Genomic DNA, 26,365 nt, shown 5'->3' with positions numbered 1-26,365 from the left:
TTGTACAAAGTAATACATGTAATAAGCCTAGCATTTTGTATCAGTTTCTACAACCACTGAACTGATTTAACTTCTGGCGGACGCTTCGTCCCAAATGGTATCATCAGCCTTGTGGTCATTACCCCTCTGAAGACATGGATGTGTGTGGTAATTATACTGTTCATACACAATTTAAAACATGCAAAACACCTTGATGTCCCTTCTCCTAAAATTGTATGACTTTAGGCAGATTTGGGACAACTCATCGTAGATTCATGGTATTTTTGCTCTTCAACTTTAATTATGCCTTCCAATTGTTTTGATTAGAATGTAGACAAAAACTTGTCTTCCGTTCTCAATTCAAAGCATAATAGCATTAATGAGGTGGTTTTTTTTTTCTAGCTTACTCCCTATCATATTTACCATGTAAAATAAAACGGCTGCCTGAATGTTAATAGTTATGTTTCTTTTTAGGGTGATTCACCTTTACATCAAGCATCGAGCCAAGGAGAACAGAACGCGGTGAAAACCTTGATTAGTCTAGGTGCCGATTTGTCAGATCGAAATAACGAGGTTAACCTTTTTTAATTTTTTTGTCTTTTAATTGCAAATGCAATTGTCAAGTGAAATATGAAACACTATTAATGGGTTCTTCTAATGCATCTCTGACATCTGTCATACCACGGGAAATGCAAAGCTGATACTCTTCAATGAACTAAAATAGACATATCCTTAAGGTAAAGATAAAACAGAATCGACTGCCGAACTTCAATACTGTTGAGGGTATTCAATTAGAAACAAATACTAATATTGTAGGTAGTCTCATTTGAAGGTTATTCTACTCACTGTATAAAAAAAGTTATATTCATTGTTCATGTAATTAAATTTGCTTCAATTGTTTAATTAGAAAAAATTCATCAACAATATTCAAACAGGAATAATTACATTACATGTATGTTTCACAAGAATTCGTTAGTTTGATTGGCTAACAGCAATCGTGCGACAATAAAAAATTAACCTTCATATCAAAATGAAATGTTACATTCGTAATGACACGTGCTTCCACAAAAAAGTGAACATGAAAATATAATAAAAACTTGATAACACTTTTTTTTCATAGTCTTAGCATAAAATGTAATTATAAGAAATGAATGCTTCTTTTAGTAATTTGACATTTTTTACCTATTATGTCTGTTTGTTCTGTTCGTACATTGTTGTTAATATAATGGAATGTTATGCGACTGTCATACAAGTGAGAGGATTAGCTAGCTATAAAACCAGGTTTAGTCCACCATTTTTTACATAAGAAAATGCCTGTACCAAGTCAGGAATATGACTGTTGCTTTCCCTTCGTTTGATGTGTTTGAGCTTTTTATTTTGCCATTTGATGGGGGACTTTCCGTTTTCAATTTTCCTTAGAGTTCGGTATTTTTGTTATTTTACTTTTTGATAGGGTCGTAAAAGGGTTGATCGTGCACACTTTTTTAGAATGAAGCGCTTCTGCGCTTCATGCAAAATGTGCTTCAGTCAATAATTTCGTAATTTAACTACCATTGTTGTCAAATTTTCCTCTGGTTAGAAACTCTGACTAAACCAAATTTATCAAACATTTTCTGCTGTGTCTATTAATGTTGGATCTTCCTCAAACCTTTACTGTGTCTTACTCCCTTTCAACCATTTTCTGTAATGTATTCAACAATTAGAAAAGTCTACCTGTTTTATCATTACCTTATAAACAGTTACTCTAGGAAAAGCTATACAACTTGTTATTTGTTTAAGTACGTGACCTATCTAACATACGTATACAACCTTAGAAATGTTACATACAATTGACGTATTTTGTTAAAAGAAAATGATAAACCAATGTAAACAATATGTTATATGACATAATGCATTATAAGTTCTGTAAGAATCAGTTTTATCGGCAATTTGTACATTTTTCTTTTGATCTTTCTGATCCTAATATTTTTCTATGTCATAGATAGGACCTGATACTCAGGAATATTATTCAATGATGTCACGTAACAGTGTAGCATCGTCACATGTGTATGTCCAACCTCAACTTCATTCATACAACTTACTAACTATCACAATGTTTTGTACGCGTAGAATTCATGTTATTTCATATGTTTCACAACCAAACATCTATTGTTAAGACAAAGTTACCGATAAAAAAAATAATGGCATTTTATGGTTTGATACTTACTTCATTAGCTTGGATATCAGCTGGCTCGTCCGGGCTCGTTTGATTTTCTTGCAGATAAAGTAAGAGCCAAAAACAATTATCATCAGTATTATTTTTCTTTAGGGTGATACTCCTCTACATCAGGCAGTCGGAAATGGTGAATTGGCCACAATAAAAGATTTGATTTGCCTAGGTGCAGATATTACAGCTAGAAATAAAGAGGTTAGATTTTCAAAATTAATGCAAATAATTGAGTTAATTTGCATCTTTTGTTTTCAATAACTTTAATAGTGCATTGAATGTAACATTTGAAGAAGTACCCACAATTATAACGTTTACATCTTTAAAAAAAAAGTTGTCTTTTGTCAGTTACACTATTAATTAAACGTGTATTTTATTCGATATTTCCTGTCTATTTTAAGTTAAGTATTCCACCCAATATTCTATTTAATTGATATATAATCGAAATTAAAGATATGCAGTTGTATTAACTCTGTAAATATAAATTGATATCTGTATTTAAAAAATGCAGTCTTCGCCTAATCGCTGTTTTATATTTGTGGTAAAGTCGTGGTAGTTTTTCTTCTTAACTGGTATACAATCGACCGATGAAAGATCTCTTCTAACACATAACATGCATAGTGTATAGAACGTATTGAATCTTTCGGGAGGAAATAACAGGCTAACGGGCATATTTTTTGCAGTTTTTCCTTATTGTTGAAGGTCGTACTATGCCCTTTAGGTACTCAAAGTTGCTTCATTTGGACTTTAGTTGGATAGTTGATTCGTTGCCAATCATTCTTCATTCCCGTTTTTATACCAAATCATCAGTATATTATAGATATGCATGATTCAAAACGGAAGCTCCAGCATACAAGTGATCTTTATAAACACTTTCGACTAGTACTTTGTTTTTCTATATATCAAAGATTATGAAATGTCAAATCATTAAAAACTGGGCATTATAATATCAGGTTTTTTGAACGCGTTCAGTTCACAACCGTGTTAAAAATAGAATATATAGTTGTATGTTATGAATATATTGTATGTTATGAATGTTGTATGTTAGGTGGACAGTATCTCTGCTAGCAATAGCTTCCTGGATGAATCTGTCCTTGCTTTCTTACAGGAGTTCCTACTATTACATTTTCTTTAGAAAGCGAAGCATATCCTGATGATGGATTTTGAACACTTCTTATCACGTTGTGTTTTGAGAAAGGGCTACTAATCTGTAATATTATTATTTTGTACATTCTAACTAATTTGATTCGTTAATCACATTTTATATTGTATTTCCCAAAGTAAATTGAAAACAGCAGATAAAAAAGTAATATTTAAGTAATAAAATATTAAAATTATTGAAATCTAAAAACTATATTCAAGTATAACACAATCATAACAACCAATCTTATAAAGTTGTGCTCTATTTCAGACGTATTGAAAACACGTTTGAAATACGATTAAAATACAGTATTGAATGCATAAGCTTTTAATTCTTCTCAAGGAGAGAACACATCAACTTAAACTCTTTGTTCAAGCATGTTAATATAATGATCTCGATGAATTCAATAACCTTCTTATTCGTCTTCCCATTCTGTTCATTGTTGAATGCCTTACAATGTTCAGTCACTTCTAGTTGTAGATATTTGCATTGACTAGCTAGATTCGTATAAGGGTGTTCCCAACCCTTACCCTAACCCTATACGTGAGATACTGTAAGTGGTTTATTTTACCTGCCTAATAGTTAGTGCGAGCCACTATTACATATGTTTGATAGTTTCTCTAAACTTTATTCACAACGTTAATAGACTTGTCACAATGTAATACGAAATTGAATCTACTACGATTTCGAGACAGACAGAAAGTTGTTTCTATGTTCTATAGGTAGGACTCAAATCTATGGTGGGTTCCAAATGTATGGCAGATTCCTAATCTATGGCAAATATGACGTTACAAATCAAATCTATGGCGGTTTTTTGTTTTCTTCAAATCTATGGCAGATCTTGAAATTGCGTAATGTTCCGGGGAAAAGAGTAACATATAGAGTCACAATTAAATAACGCCATAATTACGTCGTCGTCGCCGGCGCTAACGTTGGCAGAACCGGCATAGATTTGAACACCATTTATAAATTTTTTCTTTTAATTGTATGATGTAAACCAAAAACAAATATTTAACACGGGGTACACAGATTTCAAATTTTTACCAAAAAAAACACAGGGAAACAGGCTCCCTCTAAAACAATTTGCCGATGGTTTAAAGGAAGATGTGCTGTACTGTCCAAACTCCGCGATGAATAAAGGCACGGCTGTTTTTAGTAGTGGATATTTTAGGAAAGGAGTTATAATTGATTTTTATTCCTGAAGTCTGTATTATGGTATGGAATGTTTGTTTCAAAAATGTTTATAAACATGCTTCCGTTTTCATACATTTTCACTTGTTTAAAATTACTAAACTTGCCACAGATTAGGATTGTAACAAATCTGCCATAGATTTGGGATGGCATGACGTCATATTTGCCATAGATTAGGGATCTGCCATAGATCTGGAACCCACCATATATTTGAGTCCTACATATATAAGGGATGCGCTCTGACAACCCACATCTCCTGCAATTCCTAATCAGGCGTAAGGTGCAAGATCTCTCTTGGACTATATTTCTTTATGATGAATTTTGGTTATGCTTGTCGCTGCGGTATTGTCTCACTGCCGTACAACCAACATTTAATGTATTCACGTTCGAATATACAGTGAAGAAATATGTTCCAAATAAACTCTTCACAGATTCCAGGTTTGATATTGTACACGACAGACACATGTTTTGTCTACAAAAGACTCATCAGTGACGCTCGAATAACAAAAGTTAAAAAGGCAAAATAAAGTACGAAGTTAAAGAGCATTGGGGACGCACAATTCCGTAAGGTTGTGCCAAATGCAGCTTAACTTATAATTAACTTATAGTTAATTTATTAATATGACCATGTCAATGATGAATCAGGTCAACACATAAGTGTTGACTATTTGGCTGGTAATACCCTCGGTGTATCTCACACAGTACAGAGGACTACAATTATCATTGTATATGTTGATGTTACAGGGTATGACACCTTTAGACTTGGCTGAAGTTGCATATAAACAGAATAAGGACTATGTTTATGGTAATATATACCAAGAGGCACTTGAATATATAAAGGTATATTTCATAAGTTTAAATTTAAAACAACGTTCAAACCTATGATTGCGTTGGATAAAAACTGCAGTTTTTATGCGTGTGCATGCAAAACAAATGTCTTGGTAGAGGAGTCTAAATACAGCACAAACAACATTTTCCAAAATACCAAAAAAGTGACAAAGCATATTTAAACAAAACGCATTTGACTAACAGGTCGAACAACAGATGTTTTTAAACTCTGCTGACTTCCATTGGCGATTGCCAAATAAACGGATCACAAGATGTAACAAAATGGATCTATATTATTAATTTAATACCAAGGTATATTTCATATATTCTCTAATAATATTCTTTTTGACATATATTCATTCTTGTTTAAAATTTTTGCTTTCACATATCATTTCAATTCTTTTACCGGAACTGACCTGCTGGTTTTAAGGTTTTTTTCCTGACCGACTTTGAAACAATACTCAAATTGTATGTTAAAGACATATGTGAGCTTCTAACTTATCAAGTTTTGAAGCGCAAAATTTGATGTTATCGAACATTCTTTGTTGGAAGTACCTTGTCAGTTGAGGTTTAATCTAGAACTAGCAATCAAACAATATAGCTACTTTGTTTTTTTTTCAAAACCGGTTTTATTAGCGTCGCGAGACAAAGTTTACAATAAATATCTTTATCTGTACGTGATAATGTTCTTCTTTTTATCTCCTGTTTTATATTTCAATGACATTATGGCAATATCTCTGTATCAGTACAAAGAATAACATTTCCAGCATATTAAATAAATAAGAATATATTTAATTGTCCTATTGGAGTTACCTCCCCAACACCTAAAAACACGAAGGATATTCTTAATAGTCAATGCTTTCCTTATACTATCCTCGTAATTACCATATCACCAAACACTCTTCAACACTGGACGTTTCTTGTTGTTTATCAATGTCTTATTGGTATATTTACATATTATATTTTCAGGGACTAAATGATACATCTGAGAGAACAGTGGAACAATCCAAAAACAAAGATGCGGATACAAGTAGTAAATCTGCTGTGTCCAATACAAAACAGCCAAAAGATCAAACGGGTAAGCTTACTTGTAGTGATCTGAGTATGTAATATAATATGGTAGTACATAGCATTGGCTGAGGGACAGAACAAACACGTTGCGGGAGTATAATTAGATGCTTTCAAATACTGAACACTCCAATATAACAAATTTGTTAATGCATTTTCAAGCTCTGCAAATTAAACAGATGTCCTGAAGTTATTGCTTATTAATACCTAAGAAACTACATCGAACAGTTAGTTAAAGTTTGAATGGGAGAAAATGTTATTTTCGTCTAAATCATAAATTTTGATTGGCATTGTTAACTTGGATATTTTCTATGAACTCTTTCGAAGTTATGTTGGATTATTATCTGTGTTCATTAGCTATTAACATATGGTTTGTGTTACTAACACCCTGTTGTATGCTATGAAATGTTTTAACTTACGACTGAATAAACATTTCATCCAATAACGGAGTGTGAATATATATAGTGTTTTAACTCGTAATCGAAAAAAAAAAACAACATCGAATTGTCTATCATGAATAATAGTAGTGTTTAGGGTCACACGTAACATATTTTTTCGATTTTCCAATTCAAATATTATTGATTTTAACAATTTAACTGGGCTGTTAAGAGTTAGAATAAGATAATGAGAGAAAAAAGTAGGAGTATACCCTGACACAGTTCTGAGATAAATTTCAAAAGACGTTAAGCAAAAACAGGTCAAATTCTGACCCTGCTGAAATAGTGTCTGGGTATACAAATAATTGCAACCGATGGTATCATGTTTCAAGTTAATATGTTATGAGAGACTTCTTCATGCGTTTTGTTTCATAATAAAATAAATATTATAAGCATAATCAGTACATGATAATTTATTTATCATAACATAAAACAAATGGGGAAAAAATGATGAAAAACGACACCAAATGGGCTATGATTATAGATTGAACCAAATACACATGGCATTGACGAACGCTTATGACCGATATTTTTATTCATTAAACGTATGGATATATTGGGATGGGTAATAGTTGTTATCGCAAACGTTTCATAAATCTGTAAAAAGTAAAATCACAAAAATACTGAACTTCGAGGAAAATTCAAAAATGAAAGTCCCTAATCAAATTGTAAAATCAAAAGCTCAAACACATCAAACGAATGGATAACAACTGTCATATTCCTGACTTGGTACAGGCATTTTCTTATGTAGAAAATGGTTGATTGAACCTGGTTAAAATACATCCTCCAGATAATTACTTATTTTTCTAAGCTTTTACAATTTTTTGTATTTAGAATAAATTAGTAGGATTATCAACTATTATACTTCACGAAGGAACGACTAAACACTAGAATAGTATTTTCTCCAAGATATGTTGATGCACGTTAAACGTTGTGGTAAGATAATTCAACATACTTAATCTATTCATAGACGTAGATAGCATTTACCAATTTAACTTAGTATTGCCCGTTTCGACATGACTAAACAATCAAGTGACATTGGAAGTGACGTTTTGCTGTGGTTTAATGTTCATAGTGAAACAACCTAGTAGAACAAACAATAAAAAAATTAACTATTTCCACATTTTTTTTAGAATGATGGAACATTTGCCACAATTAAATCTTTTTTCATAGTATATGAATAAACACCTCGTTAACTAATTTTGGTCCAAAACATGTCAGGTTGTTGCCGTTGTTAGATAAACAGGAGAAGAAGGAGAATAATTTGAATAAGGCTCGATAGGATTTTGTTTTAAAGTGACATACATATATATATATATATATATTCCACCACTGCAGCAAGTGTTACGATATTTCTACACTCGAGAGAGTTACATTTTAATATTGAAAGCGCGAGGCTTGCCGACCTTTTTGAATATTTAGAATATAACTATTGAGAGTGGAGAAATATCGTAATACACGAGTTATAGTGGTGGAATCTGTTTCTGTAATGATTTTTATCCTTTCGATTTGAGAGATTTGCACAAAGTTGTGTTCTTTATATGTGACGTCATCAGGCATGGGTGTTTTTTTTTTCATGACGTCACAATAGGAGATTCAGAAGAAACCAAGAAAATTTGACTTCATCAATATATTTCGACCAATCATTTGTCGAGATCAGTTATTTTACTAGTGAGCAGAACATTTTTTCGAAATCGGTTAGGAAATGTGAAAAAAATGAAAAAAATAGAGAAAAGGTCATACATAACCATTTTCCTCTGTTATCATTACAAGCATAATGTTTCCCTTTCGAATAATTCATGTCCTTTGACCTCCATTTGTTTCATTTTAGATGACAAAACTCTAAAATCTGGGTTTTTCTCAATGTAATGTCGTTTTATCTTGGACACCGACATAGTTACACACATAAATTTGCTCTCATATTTTGTATGTAAACATACATTTTACTTTTCAGAATCTGTTGCCGAATTTCCATGGATAGGTAACCCAAGTGAGTTCAAGGTCATATTATCAAAAGGAATGTACGAGTCTTTTGACAACAGAGTATATTTGGCAGGTGCCTGCAACTGTGGAAAAAGCACTTTAGCAAGCGTTCTCATCGGTGATGACATACCCCTAACATGGAAATCTACAGACGGTTTAGTTGTCTATTTTGGCAGAAACGGTATTCATTTAAAGACAGAGGAAATGGTTCCTTTAAAAGATGGTAAACCACATATATATAAATACAATTATGAATAAGTCTAAATTGAAAACAACGTTCAAACCTATGATTGCGTTGGATAAAAACCGCAATTTTTATACGTGTACATGCAAAACAAATTTCTTGTTAGAGGGGTCTATATACAGCACAAACAACATTGTCCAAAAGACCAAAAAAGTTAAAAAGAATATTTTAACAAAACGCATTTGACTAACAGGTCGAACAACAAATGTTCTTAACCCTGCTGACTGCCATTGGCGATTGCCAAATAAACGGATCACCGATGTAATAAATGGATCTTAATTATAAATTTAATACTAAACAGAAAACAATAAACTTGCGGAAAATATGGTATACCGCAAACATGAGGTGCAAAGGTTTTTGTACACCATATCCGGATTTCGACAATTAATGTCTCTTCAGTGATGTTAGGAATCGAAACGGTATTTGGAAAGCCATACAATTTACCTCAATTTAGGATAGACTCTTGAATTTTGAGGAGTCAAAATAGGATGAACGGATCATATAAACCCGAAGGCAAATATAATACAAGCCCAAACGAAAAAATATAAACAAGTCTAAATTGAAAACAACGTTCAAACCTATGATTGCGTTGGATAAAAACCGCAATTTTAATACGTGTGCATGCAAAATACAATTATGTATAGATATATTACTTATATACGAAATTCAGACTTCTTATAGCTAATGTGTATGTTCAAAACATATAATTAAGCGTATCCTTGACCGGTTGTTAAACCGTATAGAACAGCATATGTTATATGGTATTGCTTGTTTCAAAACAAGAGTAAAATGGGTGCTTAAAGGTGACACAGTAAGACAAAACTTAAAACAGAAAATCAAGTATGTCGATAAATCACAAATCAAAACAATCTAAAAATAAATAACCAATCAAGAGCCATTTAAAAATAAACTTTTAGCTGGGAAAATATATACTACAGTGTCTGCTTTTTTATATGCTTGTTTAAAAATATTAATTAATCAAAGACATAAATTGTTCTATTGTGTGTTATGTGTTATTTCTTATTTAATGCGTTATTCACATATTTGCAATATTTACTTGGAACAAGGATTATCAAATGTTTTTATGACCATTAGTTTAAAATAAAGATGCAAACACGTTTTTTTTTTACCAGCAGAAAATTCATAAAATTTACGAAAATATCTTAAATACATGTAAATAATAACTTTTGTAGTTTAACAATAATTTTACCAGTTTTTCGTAAACATATATTAGTTATAGTGGCATAATGGTATACGCCAGAGTTATTCCTGACATGATATGTTCTTAACATAATGTTTTGCAAACAAAGTTGTGATAAGAAACATTGTCTATTGAATGTTGAAAGTATGACAAAAATTGATTATTGTTCTTGTTGCATTTACGAAAACTTCAGGAGTTGAAATTATCTAAACAAGGATATAATAGAAATATAACCTATGTTAGAACAATAATGTTACCAATGTTTGTATTAAATATGTTTTTCGACATTCAATGTCTCTTAAGATTGAGGCAGACAAGGAATTTAGTCGCCTTCGTTAGTATTGTTGTTCAGATGGAAAAGGGTTCAAAGATGTCTTATTCCAACGGTAATGTTTGGTATTAGTCAGTACTTTAAATAGACCAACAGTTTCTGCTAAAAAAACAGAACAAATATCAGCATACACGAATATCAGAAAATAAACAATAAAACAACTAAAAGTAGCGATGGTTCCGGGCATTATTGCACCATACCGCAGGTCGCTTATGATTCGGAATTTGGAATAGATTGGTCGTTTATGTTACAATGACTTTACTTCTGTATTGCTATATTTTCTAAAGTCCTATACAGTATATCCACGTAAATTTTATGATTTTATGTTTGTATTGCAGGTGCCGGTTGTCACGCTGTTTTCTCTAGAATTTTACGTGGACAACCAAATGTTCTACAGAAAAAAAGGCAGTCGTCAGATAAAAAAAAATCTAAATCTGGCGTACAAAACTTCGTTAGAAAATTCAAAAATGCAATGCGAAATATCAGAAAGGAAGTGGCAAATAAGGTTGAAATCAAAACTGTGCAAGTTCCTGTAAAGGAAGTCAAAAGTTCGTTCACTTCAGCTCCAACATTAGAGAAAACACAAATTGTGCATAGAGAAGAAAAATGTAGGCAAGATGAACCTGATGCCATACCAGATGTTTCAAAATTAGACCATTATACGGTTCGAGAAGATATTTTAGAAGAAGTAAGAAAAGGTCGATACATTATCGAAACTGCCCCGTCTGATCTAGTAGACTTTGGTGGACAGCGGTCATATGATATGACGCATCAATTATTCATTCAACACCGAGGTTCGTTCATCATTATGTTCAATGGAAGATATGAACTGAAAACACCTCTAACGGAATATCCCCAAGGTGATGTCACCTCGGAATGTAAGTACAGTCTAAGTAAAACGTAAAACAGTTATAATTGCAGAAAAAAGACAATTGCATATTCATATCCCTTACATGTGTGTTAACCGTAGGATATACATGGCTGCAAATGAACATAGCGGGTTTTTTAAAGCTAATTACATGGTATGTTTTTTTTCTAATTGTTGAAGGCCGTACGGTGTCCTCTGATTGTTTACATCTGTGTGATATGATCATTATGACAGTTGTCGCATTGTCAATCATCTTACATTTCCTTGTTAATATTTAAACCGAAATCGGTGAAATATGTATGAAATACCGTTTACTAAGTGTGGATAAGAAGTATATGTCATTACGTAAAAATATAGCTTGTCTTACATCTAATATGAGTAAAAATGTTAGCTATATCTTAATTATCTAAAACTATGCTATCGTCCATTGTGATTAATATGAGTAATGAAAGCGCTTCATTTCTTTTTCCTGTTAAAAACTGACAAAAATTTTATTTCTGTTCTAGAATTAGAACCAGATCTTAATGTGTATATGAATAAAACGCAGAATCTGCATATCCATGCAGTCGTAAGCTATATGTTTTCTAGTAGAAAATAATTGTTGGCAAATGTCTATTTCAGCATTAATCATGCATTGGATCAATTCAATTCTAACATACTGTCCAGAAGGGGATGATATAATGCCGATGGTTCTCTTTGCAGCAACACACAGTGATTGCTTCACTCCAGTATGTCGGTTTATTGTTTTGGTTTTGTTTTCTTTTATATATTGCCTATTTTCTTATTTATCTTTTTTTAGACTATGTATTATTTTAGAACGAAACAAAATAAATAGGCGATTGACAATTAATTTCCTAATATTATTAGCAGGTGAATGCAGATATATACTGCAATATATAGACCGGATACGTTTAAATCAACTGAAGATAATACAAAAACACTAAAGGACAAACTTTATTTGACACACTACTTGCAAAACATAGAACAATCACTATCTCTAAACTATCATTTTATTTAAAGTTATACATTATGCGAGTGGTGTAATTGGGAATTTAGCGGAGAGCTATTTGCAATATTTTCATGTTGAAATCCGAAAAGATTTTTTTTTTAAATGATACATTGTAAAATACCCGTTTTCCTTTTTTTCTAGAACAATTCCAGCAGTTTCTGCGTATTGCAAGTACATCTACAAGTTGATATAATATTCTAAAGATTACTTCCCTATTATGTTTTTCCTAATGACATTTGCTGTTGAACCAAGTGATAGTAATGGGACATTTAGATAAGTCTAATTGACATTTTTAAGGAATATCTCATGATTTACTTCGGGACATCTGTGTCAGAAATGATGACGTAAAGATACCACTAATTATGATATTGTTTGACAGTTACAAGTAGTGCAGTATCATCAGCCCAAACTCCAGTACTTACAAATTGGCATGAAATACGGATTTTGTGTTATTAAAATTTACTGTTACAAAATGTTGTAAATTATTTTAGATTAGGGAATATATCTCCCTCATCCAAAGCTCTAATTCTTTGCCCGATTTTGCTATACTTGTTTGTACTTTTTGGTTTATAAGCTCTTCATTTTGTTTCACAAGTTTTGGATTTTCAAACACCTTGGCCTCGAGTATCACTGAGGAGACTTTTATTTATTGTCGAAATGCGCGTCGGGTGCAGAAAAATTGGTACCTTCTATGTAATTACCTAACCAACGTTGAAATCACAAACTAAATTGGATTAGATATGTACAAAAAGTTTATATTCTATGATTTGATCGCCTCTTTCTTTGTAAAGATCTGTTAAAATGGACTTAAATAAACGATAGGTATTTTTTTTTTTTTCATTAATAAGGCTTATACAGTTGATCCTATCATATATTCTACTTTAGTATATTCGGTTGATATTTTTGTTCATGCTGAAAGTTTTTGTAAGCTTATGATTAATGTTATGCAATATCAGGAATGGGATGTTGATTATTAGTGACGTTTTTTTTTCTTTTCCTGTTTTTGAAGGAAGAAGCTCGAAACAGGAAAATGTATTTTACGAAAGAAATTACTGACCTGTTCTGAGAGCACGAACAAAGAAAACATATGTTCCTGGATACAGTATACTTCATCAATGGTACCGATGAGCATGACCCAGAGATCAAGGTTTTGACTCAGCAACTGGTCAGATTTGCAATGCAACAGTCGACATGGGGACAAAAAAGACCAATGGCATGGGTGCCATTAGAATTACAAATAGATAATATGAGATCCCAGAATATCAATATCATTACGAGAAATCAACTCGAGTACATTAATAGGCTAAATGAAGATCTGGCTCTAACAGAAGGGCAACTAGAAGATTTCCTCCGGAACCAACATGCAATTGGTAAAGCAATGTACTACAAACAACCTGGCCTAGAAGGGTTCGTCATCATACATACACCAGCACTGGTCAACATTATGAGGTCATTCATCACGGATGAGATGTTCTGGCCACACAATGCGGAGCTCAAAGAAATTCTCCAGAACCTAGTTCTTACCGGGAATATATTCAAGAGTGATCTATGGAAACTTTGGGGACAAGACAGCTTCCATCAATATTTGCCGACCGAAGAACTTAAAGCTTTTGTTGCAAAGCTACTTATACACCTAGATATCCTTATCCAGCCGAAACACAATACCTCGGCTTCTGGAGATGAGATATACCTCGTTCCATGCATGGTGAAAAAAAGTCCTCCACCTGGTTTCTTCTTACGTGGAACCAGCGATTCTAACACAATCGTATTAGCATACTCTCTAGCAATAACATCTATTCCATCTGCACTTGCATTTAAGATTATCGGTGCTGCATCAAATAATTTGCTTTTGAAAAAGGAAGATGGAAAGCAATGTCTTTTTTACAAAGCTGCGATTTTTATGGTGGATGACGACAATGAAATCAGAATGTGTCTAGAAGACAATCGCGTAATGGTAAACCTAGTTAACCGAACATCGTTACACTTCCTTTCACCTGACATAGCTGCAAGCGTACAAGAATGTCTAACTAAGACACTTGAGTCGTCTATAGCCTTCTACTATACAAGTAATGGAAAGCAGATTGATCCCAGTGAAGTTTTAAACAAGATCAAGATTGAAGTAGGAGTAGTATGCAACAACTCAGTATGTCTTCTAAACCTTAACGACTCTTCACACGGTATCGAATGGACATGCACAGCTGGCAATCGGAATCATAAGAAGAAATATCCAATGTACTGGTTCTTTGATCAGGTAAGTTATATACACAAATATATTCCATAGTCATCAGCTAAGAAGCAAGTACACTTGTCGGTCGAGTCGTTCACCATGCAAATGCAGAATATATTTAGATCCAATTCATGCTCAAGCTTCAACGCATCGGCATCCATGATAAATATAGCATCTGCGATGATCAGATGATGACGGAAATACGCCAACAGATTACATATGTGTCTTTTTGTTATAGCTCGTGATCCTGGCAAAACCTCCACTTCGTGTCAGTGAGTTTACTGCCAAGCAGTGAGCCAAGACAATAGGCTTCTATTGTAACATGTTGGTTGGTTTATAACATTTCGGGTGTTTTTGTTCTGATTTGAATATGTAAATAGGATAGTCTGCCTAATCAACACCACCTATCTAAAAGGTGGTCACAATTTATGTGTAAGTAACGTCTAGTGTGCACTCTACCGTTTGCCCTGAGTGCTGAAAATAGTCTTTCAAAGCGGCAATAAGCTGCATGTAAACAGATGCTATGAGAGATCTGCCGTTAGCGCTAGATGTTAAAAACTAAAACAAATGTTTGAAATAAGACAATATATAAAGAGATTTTTAACTTAAGGTTTTTGTTCTTAAATCTTAACCCATCCTGAAAATATTTACAACATACTTGTTTAAAAAATCTTTGATAAACTTTGAAATTATTGCGATGTTAAGGTTTCAAATCCCTCAAGTTAGAAAAACACTTTGAAACTTACATATTGGTATAAAAATTATTTTGTGCAATTCTGAATCCCTTTTTATTAAAAGAAAATCAGTTTGGGCTTATACTCGAGTTATTTGTCTGTTGACCGTTGAGATGTCTGTTATTTTACTATTATCTTATCATAAATATTAACCAACATGTATAGCCTTCCCTGGTCAAGTCATAATAGGGACAGCACAAAAGAAGAAGGTTATTCTGATTTTATGTAGTTAACATGTTTGTTGCAAAAGGGGGGGGGGGGAGGGGGGGAGGTTGTTGTCTCTTTGACATATTCACCATTTCCATTCTCAATTTTATTGTTCTGGGCTTTTGTTGTAAAGGATTGTATGTAAAGGTGTATGTAGTTAACATGTTTTTCGGGTGATTTTGTTGATTACGTTATTATGTTGAGGATTATGTTGTTAACATTTTTTTCGGGTGATTTTGTTGATTACGTTATTATGTTGAGGATTATGTTGTTAACATGTTTTTCGGGTGATTTTGTTGATTACGTTATTATGTTGAGGATGTTGTTGTAAACATGTTTTTCGGGTGATTTTGTTGATTACGTTATTATGTTGAGGATTATGTTGTTAACATGTTTCTCGGGTGATTTTGTTGATTACGTTATTATGTTGAGGATTATGTTGTTAACATGTTTGTCGGGTGATTTTGTTGATTACGTTATTATGTTGAGGATTATGTTGTTAACATGTTTGTCGGGTGATTTTGTTGATTACGTTATTATGTTGAGGATTATGTTGTTAACATGTTTTTCGGGTGATTTTGTGGATTACGTTATTATGTTGAGGATTATGTTGTTAACATGTTTTTCGGGTGATTTTGTGGATTACGTTATTATGTTGAGGATTATGTTGTTAACATGTTTTTCGGGTGATTTTGTTGATTACGTTATTATGTTGAGGATTATGTTGTTCACATGTTTTTCGGGTGATTTTGTTGATTACGTTATTATGTTGAGGATTATGTTGTTAACATGTTTGTCGGGTGATTTTGTTGATTACGTTATTATGTTGAGGATTATGTTGTTAACATGTTTTTCGGGTGATTTTGTGGATTACGTTATTATGTTGAGGATTATGTTGTTAACATGTTTTTCGGGTGATTTTGTGGATTACGTTATTATGTTGAGGATTATGTTGTTAACATGTTTTTCGGGTGATTTTGTTGATTACGTTATTATGTTGAGGATTATGTTGTTAACATGTTTCTCGGGTGATTTTGTTGATTACGTTATTATGTTGAGGATTATGTTGTTAACATGTTTTTCGGGTGATTTTGTTGATTACGTTATTATGTTGAGGATTATGTTGTTAACATGGTTTTCGGGTGATTTTGTTGATTACGTTATTATGTTGAGGATTATGTTGTTAACATGTTTTTCGGGTGATTTTGTTGATTACGTTATTATGTTGAGGATTATGTTGTTAACATGTTTTTCGGGTGATTTTGTGGATTACGTTATTATGTTAAGGATTATGTTGTTAACATGTTTGTTTGGAGCTTTTGTTGTGAACTTTATTCTGTTAAGGTAAGTGTCATGAACATGTTTGGTGGGGGCTTGTGTTGTGAACGTTATTTTATTAAAGTCTATGTAGTTAACATGCTTGTTGAGGGGGGGGGGGGCTTTTGTTTTGAACGTTATTATGCTATTCTGTTACGGTTTTTCAGTTATTCATATTGCTGGGTTGTGAACGTTATTCTGTTATTTTTTTATAAGGTTTATGTAGTTAACATTTTTTTTTTTTTTTTTTGTTGTGAACGTTATTCTGTTAGGGTTAACGTTGTTAACATGTTTAACGGTGTTTTTTTTTGTTTGTTTTGGTGTTGTGAATGTTAGTCTGTTTATGTTTACTTAGTTAACAAGTTTGTTTGGGGCTTTTGTTGTGAACCTTATTCAGTTAAGGTTTATGTAATTAAAATGTTCGTTGGAGGCTTTTGTAGTGAGACTACGTCGTTGTTTTTTGGTTAATTACGGGTGCATCGTCATGTGCATTCCTTGCTATTTCGGGGCCTTCAATAGCTGACGATACGGTATCGGTTTTTGTTATAGGTGAAAGCCGTTATGTGACCTATAGATGTTAATTTCTATTTCATTTGATCTCTGGTAAAGAATTGTCTCAATTATTCAACATCTTCTTATTCTTATATTCTGATTGCTGGTTTCTACCTTAGAATTATGTTTCGGTAATCCCATTGTGTTCTTTGACGTACGATTAAAATACATCAACATCATCAAGTAAGAAGATCTTATGATTGCCAATGAGACGACTATCTAGTCCAAATACTCGGGATGTAGTATATAACTACAAATAAGATCTGAATTTGTTGTCTGTAAAATTGTCCGAACATGAGTTTTCTACTTTACACCCGCTATCTAATTTCTGTACATGTGTCTTTTACAGAAACAAAAAGAATGTCATCAAAGATGTACAGGTGAGTAGCTGCATTTTTTTCTTTTTAATATATCGAATACAAATAGATTAGTTTTTTTTTCTCAATCTGTGTTCAATTGGTAGTTAATTTTGGGACAATATCAACGCCTGTTTTTAAAATATGTACAGTGTGTCAAAAACTACCTCATTTGTACTTTTGAACAGTTTATAACATAACATTTCAATGTTTATTTTAGGTCTTGATACAACAGAATTGAAAACAATTCCAAGCAACAAGCATCTTGTTAGATTAGCTTCCAAGTTTGGAATTACTTTATTTGGTGAATTCATCATTCACATGGGATTGGAAACACAGGAATATTGCAATATACAACACCAGTATGAAGCTAATGGAGTACATAGTGTTATGTTCATGGCATTGGTAAAATGTATGAAAGACATTGAAGCTAAACTGAAACGCCCATCGTTGAAACCCATTAGAGATGCTCTGATAGCAGTTAACTTGAACCATCATATCCTATGCCAGGTAATGTATTGTATAAAAAAATCAGCACCCCGCTGATTATATATTAGGTTTAATGTATCATGTATTCGTTGACATACAAAATATATATTTATCATGTGTAGTGACATTTTTGACAATACTAAAACAATTGAGCAAAAAACAACTTGTTTACGTCAACTTTATTCTATCACATATAAGCATGAGATCAATGGCCTTAGTGTCAATGAAACCTAACCGAATTCAACGATTTAATGAGCTAAATTAAAATATACATATTATGTGTTTCATACAGAGTTGAACATTCAAGGGCCTACATTCTGTCGATATCTCTTAGTTGGTATTGCGCAATATCATGGTTAATGTGAGTTTTAATGAAATTTAAACAAGAAATCCAATGGATGTTGGATGCGTTTTGATTTAAATTAAAGTCAAAGAAAAAGAATGTTGTATATGTTCTTGTTTACTTAGAACTAGCTGTTAGTAACTGAGAGTTCTCCTATGAATATGAAGTGTTTTAATACGTAATACATTTATATGTCATTTTTATAACTCAGCTGACATGTTTTATATGGTATCAACATTTGTTTGTAGATATTCAGGGAAGACACTAGCCTAAATGGTATGGTTTTTTTTTGTAGTAGGATATTTTTGTTTGATCAATATTTTAGATTGTACATGCCTGTTTCTAGAATAACCTTTATTTGAACGTGAATGTTATATTTTTAAAGTATCTGAATGCCCGTCAGGAAAAAAAATTTGTTCCAGTATGTGCACAGCACAATGTTCAAAAAAGTACTACTTAAAAGAGAGGCGAGAGATACCAAAGGGACATTCAATCTCATAAGTCGAAAATACACTGACAACGTCAAGGCTAAAAAATAAAAAGACCCACAGACATACAATAGTACAAAAAAACACAACATTCAAACTTTAAAGACTGGGCAACACGAACCCCACCAAAAACTGGTAATGATCTCTGATGCTCCATTAGGGTAAGCAGATCCTGCTCCCCACATGGTACCCGTCGTGTTGCTCATGTTAGTACAAACCCGGTAATAAGTCTAACTCGGTAGGTCATATTCGGGAAAAGGGGACGGGATTGAAGTTACGACATTAGGAACATATTCGCTATCATCTGTAAATTCCGTATAAAGGCAACAGTAGTATACCGCTTTTAAAAAGTCATAAATCGATTGAGAGAAAACAAATCCGCGTTACAAACTAGAACCGAAGGAAACACATCAACTATAAGGGGGAAACAACGAAACAACATAAACACCGAAGTGCAACAAAATACAAACGCCAACAAACATAGAAAAGGACTACTTGATAACAATTGCCATATTCCTGACTTGGTACAGGAAATTTTAAGAAAAATGGTGCGTTGAACCTGGTTTTGTGGCTAGCCATACATCCCGCTTATATGGCAATATTAAAAAAATCGCTAAAATGACAATGCTGCTAATTTTTACCAGTGAAAATCACTGATGCTCCAATAAAGACACTATTTCCAGATGAAAAGTCATTTCATTCGTGTTGCTCAAAACAATGTTTAGTTATTCAAATTCATGAGGAAAAACCATTAAGGAAATAGTTATTACGACTAATGTACAATGTAATGTTGATATCGGTGTGATCAACAAAATTATGACTGCATCTTTAGAACTTACAACAAGTTGACTTTGACCTTATCATACATACATTTACAAAACAAGCCTTTTATTCAGGTCTACTGAATTTAATTGTCAATTACCCACTTCACACTATGAATGAAGGATATTCAATGATGTAAATATTTAACTTGTTTGGTAAAGTTTTCATTATTTTTGGTTTAACTAAACGTGTTCGTAAGCTTAATAAGCTAAACATTTTCTTTTAGCGTTTTGTTTGATACGTTGATGTTTTTAAATATTCAGTAATAACAAGATATAGCTTTTTATCAGAAAGTGATTGTCTAAATTTGCAATAATGCGTTTACAGATCTCTGTTTGTATGTTAAAATTAATGAAAATCACAAAGAAAAACGAAGAATAACTTATCAAGGGAAAAGCATTGGTTTAATTATTACTTCAGATGTGTCTGAAGGCCGTCTGCAAAGCACTGTTGATGATGATGTTTTAACAGAGCTACCAAAGCATATTGGCAATTGTGTTATACACCTCGGAATAGAATTGGGACTTACTGTAGAAGATATAGAGGCAACCATGTACAATTACCCAAAAGATATGTACAGCCAAATTGCATCTGTATTATGCATATGGAAAAACTCAAGTCAAACTCCAACAGTTTTTGCTCTTATGAAGGCACTGCAGCATGTAAAATCTGGTGGACTGTCTTATCTATGTCAAAGGTACAACGTATATACTGAGGACTGAGTCATGTCCTGACTCACTGGAGTGACAAAGCACTATAGTCTGTATGTCATGTGTTTGTCATGTTTGTAATACTAATATGAAAAATAATACAAAATATATTCTTTTTTTTTATTTAATTAAGCTTATATTTTCATCATTAAACAATCTGCGCTTGTGATTTCCCTTTAGTTAGTTTTTGGCTATCTAGCTCCTGGAATGTTAAAGTATGTATGCATCAGTATCTTTTAAATGTTATGGGATATTGACTGTTCAGGATAGGAGTTAATAAAAAAAAAATTCGATCGCATCAAAATTTTTAAATATCATTTTAATTTTGTAGAATTTTTGCTAGACGCCTAACTTATATATTATTTATTATCTTTCATTGTACATGCTTTATATATAGTTGTTACCTTCTTTCAAAGATAAGAATCCTTTTCTGAATGATAACTCATATGCACCCACAACATGAACTATAAGTGATCAACACTGTGTCTACGAATGTTTCGTGAAGAAAAAAAGAACAAAAACAAATTTGATTGATATTTAAAAATAGTTCCTCTTGTTTACATTTGTACGGTTTGTCTATGAGCCTTTACACAATCTTGCCGTTCTTATACAACCGAAACGTATCGATGTACGTGTCGAAATATAAAATAAAGTTGTGTATTAATTTATTGTTATTGAACAAATGCAGACATGTACGAATAGATAATAATGATTGTTCTTGTTCAACTCTAATTTGTGTGGGTTTATTTGTATTTTTTGTTTTGCTTTCTGTGCCCATGAACTCAAAACATGTAATGTCATCCTCACTAAGATACGAAAATAACAAACAAAAACAAATAAAAACAAAATATAAGATTGAAAAAAAGAAACGAAGCTTAATTTGCTTTTTGAAATAAGCACAAATCAAACAATGAAGGAAGACAGAACAGTATCTTTTAAAAAATGTATATATTGGTCTTGTTATGTGGTTACCTATTGCTGTATACTGTAGATTGTCACCGAACAGCTATATACATATTTTTTCTCATTTGTTCGCACTGATATAAAAAAAGAATATGTGGTGTGATCGCCAATGAGACAACTCTATTGATATGCTTATTTCCTTATGTGTAAAACAAGTACTTTTCATTCATTGCATCACAATACGTTTGCTTATTTGGTTGCATTACTTATTTAATGCGATTTATTTCATTTATGTCCAGTGTTTTTTTTTTGTTTTTTTTTTTATAGAAGATTATACTTTGTTGTTTTATTAGTTTCATAATGTTTTGCTTTTGCTTAGGCTTAGTTATACTATTTCTTAAAATAAAAGATTGCATTCAATCATATGATGCTGTGTTTTATTAATTTTTGTTTAATGGGGCTATTTTACCAATCAGACAACCTCACGTATGGTTGATGTATGGATTTATCTGATGAAAGCTAGAGTTTCCAGCTTTTTTTTCAGCTAAAAATTATAACATGTAAAAAACTAAAATATTCGGAAACTCAGGAAAAAAGACGAAACAATATTTTATGAGATACATCTAACAAGAAAGATATTGAACAATTGATTCCAAATAGAACGGTTAAAATCATCCTTAACAATTTTACAAACACTACATTGATCTACTGTCTATAATTGAATATTTGTGTCACGGGTAATCGTGGATAGCTGGAATTGGCTCCTGTTTCCCCTTTCGAACCTATTACAACATTTGCCTTAGCATACGAATTTTACACGTGTGCGATGATACTCTTCCGAATCATCTGAGATCACTCCCCCTTTTTTTGTAATGGCCAAATCGTTGAATTTCTGTGCTGTTTTTAATTTTTATTTCTTTTTTGTTATTTTTTTTATTTCGATAAGACCATTGTACGTGCATTTCTATTTTAAAGAAAATTTTAATAACAAAAATACAAAAATCTAAGGAAAATTCATAACGGAAAGTTATCTTATCAAATGTCAACGTAAAAAGCTCAAACACATCAAACGATTGGAAAACTAAAATTATATTCCTGACTTGGTACACGCATTGCCTTATGTCGAAAATGGCGGATTAAACCTGGTTTTTTAGCTAGCCAACTTCTCATTTATATGCCATTCGCATAGACTTCCAATATATTGACAACAATGTGTGAAAAAAAAAGATAATCGATCGAAAGTAAACATGGTTAATTGATCATTAATAAAGACTACCTGAAATAATCATGCTAATAAATTCACAACAAATCGAACCAAACTGGACATTAAAGGCTTTTATTCGTCTCTCATATTCTAGTTGTTTATTCCCAATGTTCATATATGTCCAAATCTTAAGGACTGGTGAGCACCAGACTACTTTTTCATACAGTGCCATCTGTAAATAGAATACAAAGTTGATGAATTTGTTGCGTCTAGTACTTTTTTATGGATTGTTATTCGTCGTGAACACCTAAAAATTAACACAAAATTGAAAGCCAATGGTGTATAAATACTTGAATTCTTAAAGACATGTATGAGATAATGAGACCTACACTGAATCGACAAATCCATCTAAGATAAAAATAATATGTAACAGTAGTTTACCGATGTTTACATCTAATGCCTCTATACAGATCATTTAAGGATGTCTACATCTAATGCCTCTATACAGATCATTTAAGGATGAAACAAAACATGAAGGAATCGGACGGGTACGCATCTTCTGTCATGCTTGTATCCTCCACATTCCGTATACACACTCAGCTGAAGTGTAACAATCAGACAATTTACAGAACAGGCGACTATTATGGCATCTACAAACCGAGAACCAGAAAAAAAACATCTCACTAGTGAGTTGAGACACAGATACATAATAGCCATCAACTTATTCGTGAAAGATACCAAATTAAAATAATACTGTATCAAGGTATTGCCTCCGAATCGCTTTTCTGAATTATCTTTAACAGGAAAGATCAAACCAATACATTTGAAAGCCAATGATGTATACATATCTGAATACGTGAATAGCTGTATATCACCTTAAGGGAGAGAAACAAAATTGAAATACAAAATCGGAGAGAGACAGACAGACCAAATCTCGAAAAAATGAAAACGACGACAACACAAACTACAGCTTAAAAAAACTCTATACTAAACTAAAGAGTAGGCATCAGAGGTCCCGTCAAAACCCGGGTTTGTTTCCAGTTGCTCCGAAAGAACGATTGCTAGAACATTATCAATATATATGAAATTTAAATTGGATAACGGCAAGATGCTCCTTTTGAAAAAAAAATGTTTTATATTAATTATGTGTCTTATGAGTTAAAACAAGCAAGCAAGTATAGTTGAAAATAAGTACCAAAGGAATACTGACTGTTCGTTAAAATATCGATGTACCTAATGTTTTTTTTCTGTTCATCCACGGCGTATACAAATTAGGAATATTGTGAATCATGTTAGTATCGCACTTCTGACTACTGAGCTGAGCTGGTTATTCTAAAAGCACTTGAATGATCCCACTGCTTCGGGGCGTTCGTTTAACGAGGGTTAGAAATCACTTATTGGAATTTTTGATTTCTTTTTACTGCAATATGCTTAAAAATCGTAACTGACTTTGCTTTCAAAATTTTAGATAACAGCGCCTTTGGTGTGTATTTTGTAAATTGTTAGTCCGGAATGTTTGACGCTTGCCATGGATGCATCAAAAGACGAAAGCAAAATTACCCCTTCAACAATATAACTTGGTCCCAACCTACTTTCTCAAAAATGACCAAAAAAAAAATGTACACACGTTTCACTTATTTGTTCGAATGGAAAAAAAGTTAAATCGTACCAATATAAACTCGTACCACTTCGAACTCGAACATGGTCAACCTGTACTATGTATAATGACACTGTCCAGAATTAAACCTCTCCATTGAGATAAGGGTTGGATTGAACCCTCGAGAAATGTTAAATATCGTCATTTTCTGCATATGCCTGTTAAACCAAGATGTGATGAAGTGGTTGTTGTCGATTTTCTATGACAATTTTTTGTTTTTCGTTTCATGTCATTAGCTAAAATCAGCCTATTAGTTTTCACTTAATAAACGTTTCACATGTCTTTGATGCAGGGACCTCTTATAATTTATACGGTATGGGTTTTGTTTATTATTGACGTTTATATAGTGTTATATAGTGGTTTAGATTCTTGTCCCCTTGTGTATTATAAATAGTGTTTCAGTGTATGCAATACCCATTCTGCCTGTTTTCACATGGTGTGAGGTGGTCATGATTTTCTCTTCTTTGAAAATCTAGCAATGACTTTAGAATGATGATTACAGTTATATTGTTTGCTGTATTCGAGGAACTGAGTTTTTCCTTTTAAATTTTTCATGTTGTTGAATATTCAGTATGGTCGTGATTTGCTAACACATGGGATGGAATCATTAAGGCATGAGTAGATAACCATTACATTTATAAATCAGTGAAAAGCAGATGAAGCTAATCACCTATATTAATATTTGTAAAGTGATTCTTTGATTGTGTAAATTATGATCTAAGGTCATAACTCCCATAGGAAATGTTTACAGCTCTTGGCTTATCATTGTTGACCCTTTTGGTTTCATGCTCTCAAAATATTGATATGTTTTATCTTCTGAAACTTTTTGTATAATGTGTATGGAATATAGATTATCATCCTGTTGACACACCCGATCATGATCCTTTCGGAGTTCATGTGATTTGTTCGGTCTTTGTCTTCTATCTTGATTTGTCTCTCTTTAATCGATTAAAGACATTTGAACATTGGTAAACTACTAACGCCTTTATGTATTATAAATTCGTGTTGTGTGCACTAAAATCGTATCCCACATAATCTACCTTTCTATCCGATTAAGGATATTATCCGTTGTTCCATAGGCTGACCTGAAGACGTCTTATCTTTGTCAACTAAAATTGCTTCTCATTTATGTTTCTCTTTCACCAGCTTTCATTCAAATTAGAAAATGTGATACTATAACATAACTGTGTTATAATGGTATCTTAATCAAAGAGCTGATAGCTCTGACGCGAAAGAAGATGCATAAAAGGAAAACTTGAATTACATGAAAACAGACCACACGAACCCAGTCTGCTCTGTGTCATTATTGCTTTCGACATATTTTTTCTTCCATAATTAATATACTTTAATGAATTAATGTCTCCACCAAAATAAGACAAAACTAAACATATAAATCTACAAATACATTTAATTCTAATTAATTTTTTAATGATTCTATACATTCGTCCCAGCATGACCAACTTGATGCAAGCAATTATACCAGGAGATGACTAGGATTCAGTTGAAATTTTTTTCTGTCAAAGGTACTTTGGGTATTCTGACTTCCTTCGTATAAAAAAAACTTGCCACCGTGATTTTAGTTAAATGTGCTTAAAGAAGGGTTTAACATCAACATCAATCAGTCAATCATGAAATGTTATAGTTGTTCACAGTTTCTTGTTTTTTGTTGTTGTTGTCTTCATTATAAATTATTTCCAATGTAGATTTGGAAAGTTGGCAGGAGATAACAACTAAAGTCTTCTCGGAAAAATACAATTTGAGCAAAACTCGCTCAACAATCAATTTGTCAATAAACTGTCTTTAGATATCATATTAAAGATTTTGACCGGGTTATGTATTTTTCGTGAAGTTATGTTCATATTCTAAATTT

General features: G+C 32.5%; 3 protein-coding genes across 3 annotated transcripts in view; 2 read left to right on the top strand and 1 right to left on the bottom strand.

Annotated features, from left to right (window-relative positions):
• The window catches only part of LOC127731794 (26S proteasome non-ATPase regulatory subunit 10-like), a 114,884-nt gene extending 108,429 nt beyond the window's left edge, over positions 1-6,455 (top strand). The window contains exons 3-6 of the mRNA XM_052240636.1: positions 454-552; positions 2,288-2,386; positions 5,262-5,357; positions 6,315-6,455. Of these exons, the coding sequence (XP_052096596.1) occupies positions 454-552; positions 2,288-2,386; positions 5,262-5,357; positions 6,315-6,455 (435 nt within the window). The remainder of the gene's footprint in view (positions 1-453; positions 553-2,287; positions 2,387-5,261; positions 5,358-6,314) is intronic.
• Positions 1-26,365, bottom strand: part of LOC127731659 (tight junction protein ZO-1-like) — a 611,031-nt gene that overhangs the window by 20,216 nt on the left and 564,450 nt on the right. The window lies entirely within an intron of this gene.
• On the top strand, positions 11,136-18,666 carry LOC127731793 (uncharacterized). Its single transcript, XM_052240633.1, has 6 exons — positions 11,136-11,487; positions 12,099-12,205; positions 13,496-14,737; positions 17,873-17,903; positions 18,100-18,389; positions 18,661-18,666. Exons 3-6 carry the CDS (start codon positions 13,574-13,576, stop codon positions 18,664-18,666), a joined length of 1,491 nt encoding a protein of 496 aa, XP_052096593.1. The 5' UTR covers positions 11,136-11,487; positions 12,099-12,205; positions 13,496-13,573.

The sequence above is a fragment of the Mytilus californianus genome, unplaced genomic scaffold, assembly GCF_021869535.1.
Source record: "Mytilus californianus isolate M0D057914Y unplaced genomic scaffold, xbMytCali1.0.p SCAF_20, whole genome shotgun sequence".
Taxonomy (NCBI): Eukaryota; Metazoa; Mollusca; class Bivalvia; order Mytilida; family Mytilidae; genus Mytilus; species Mytilus californianus.
The sequence above is the reverse complement of the archived record's forward strand: the minus strand, read 5'-3'. Positions and strand labels throughout refer to the sequence as shown.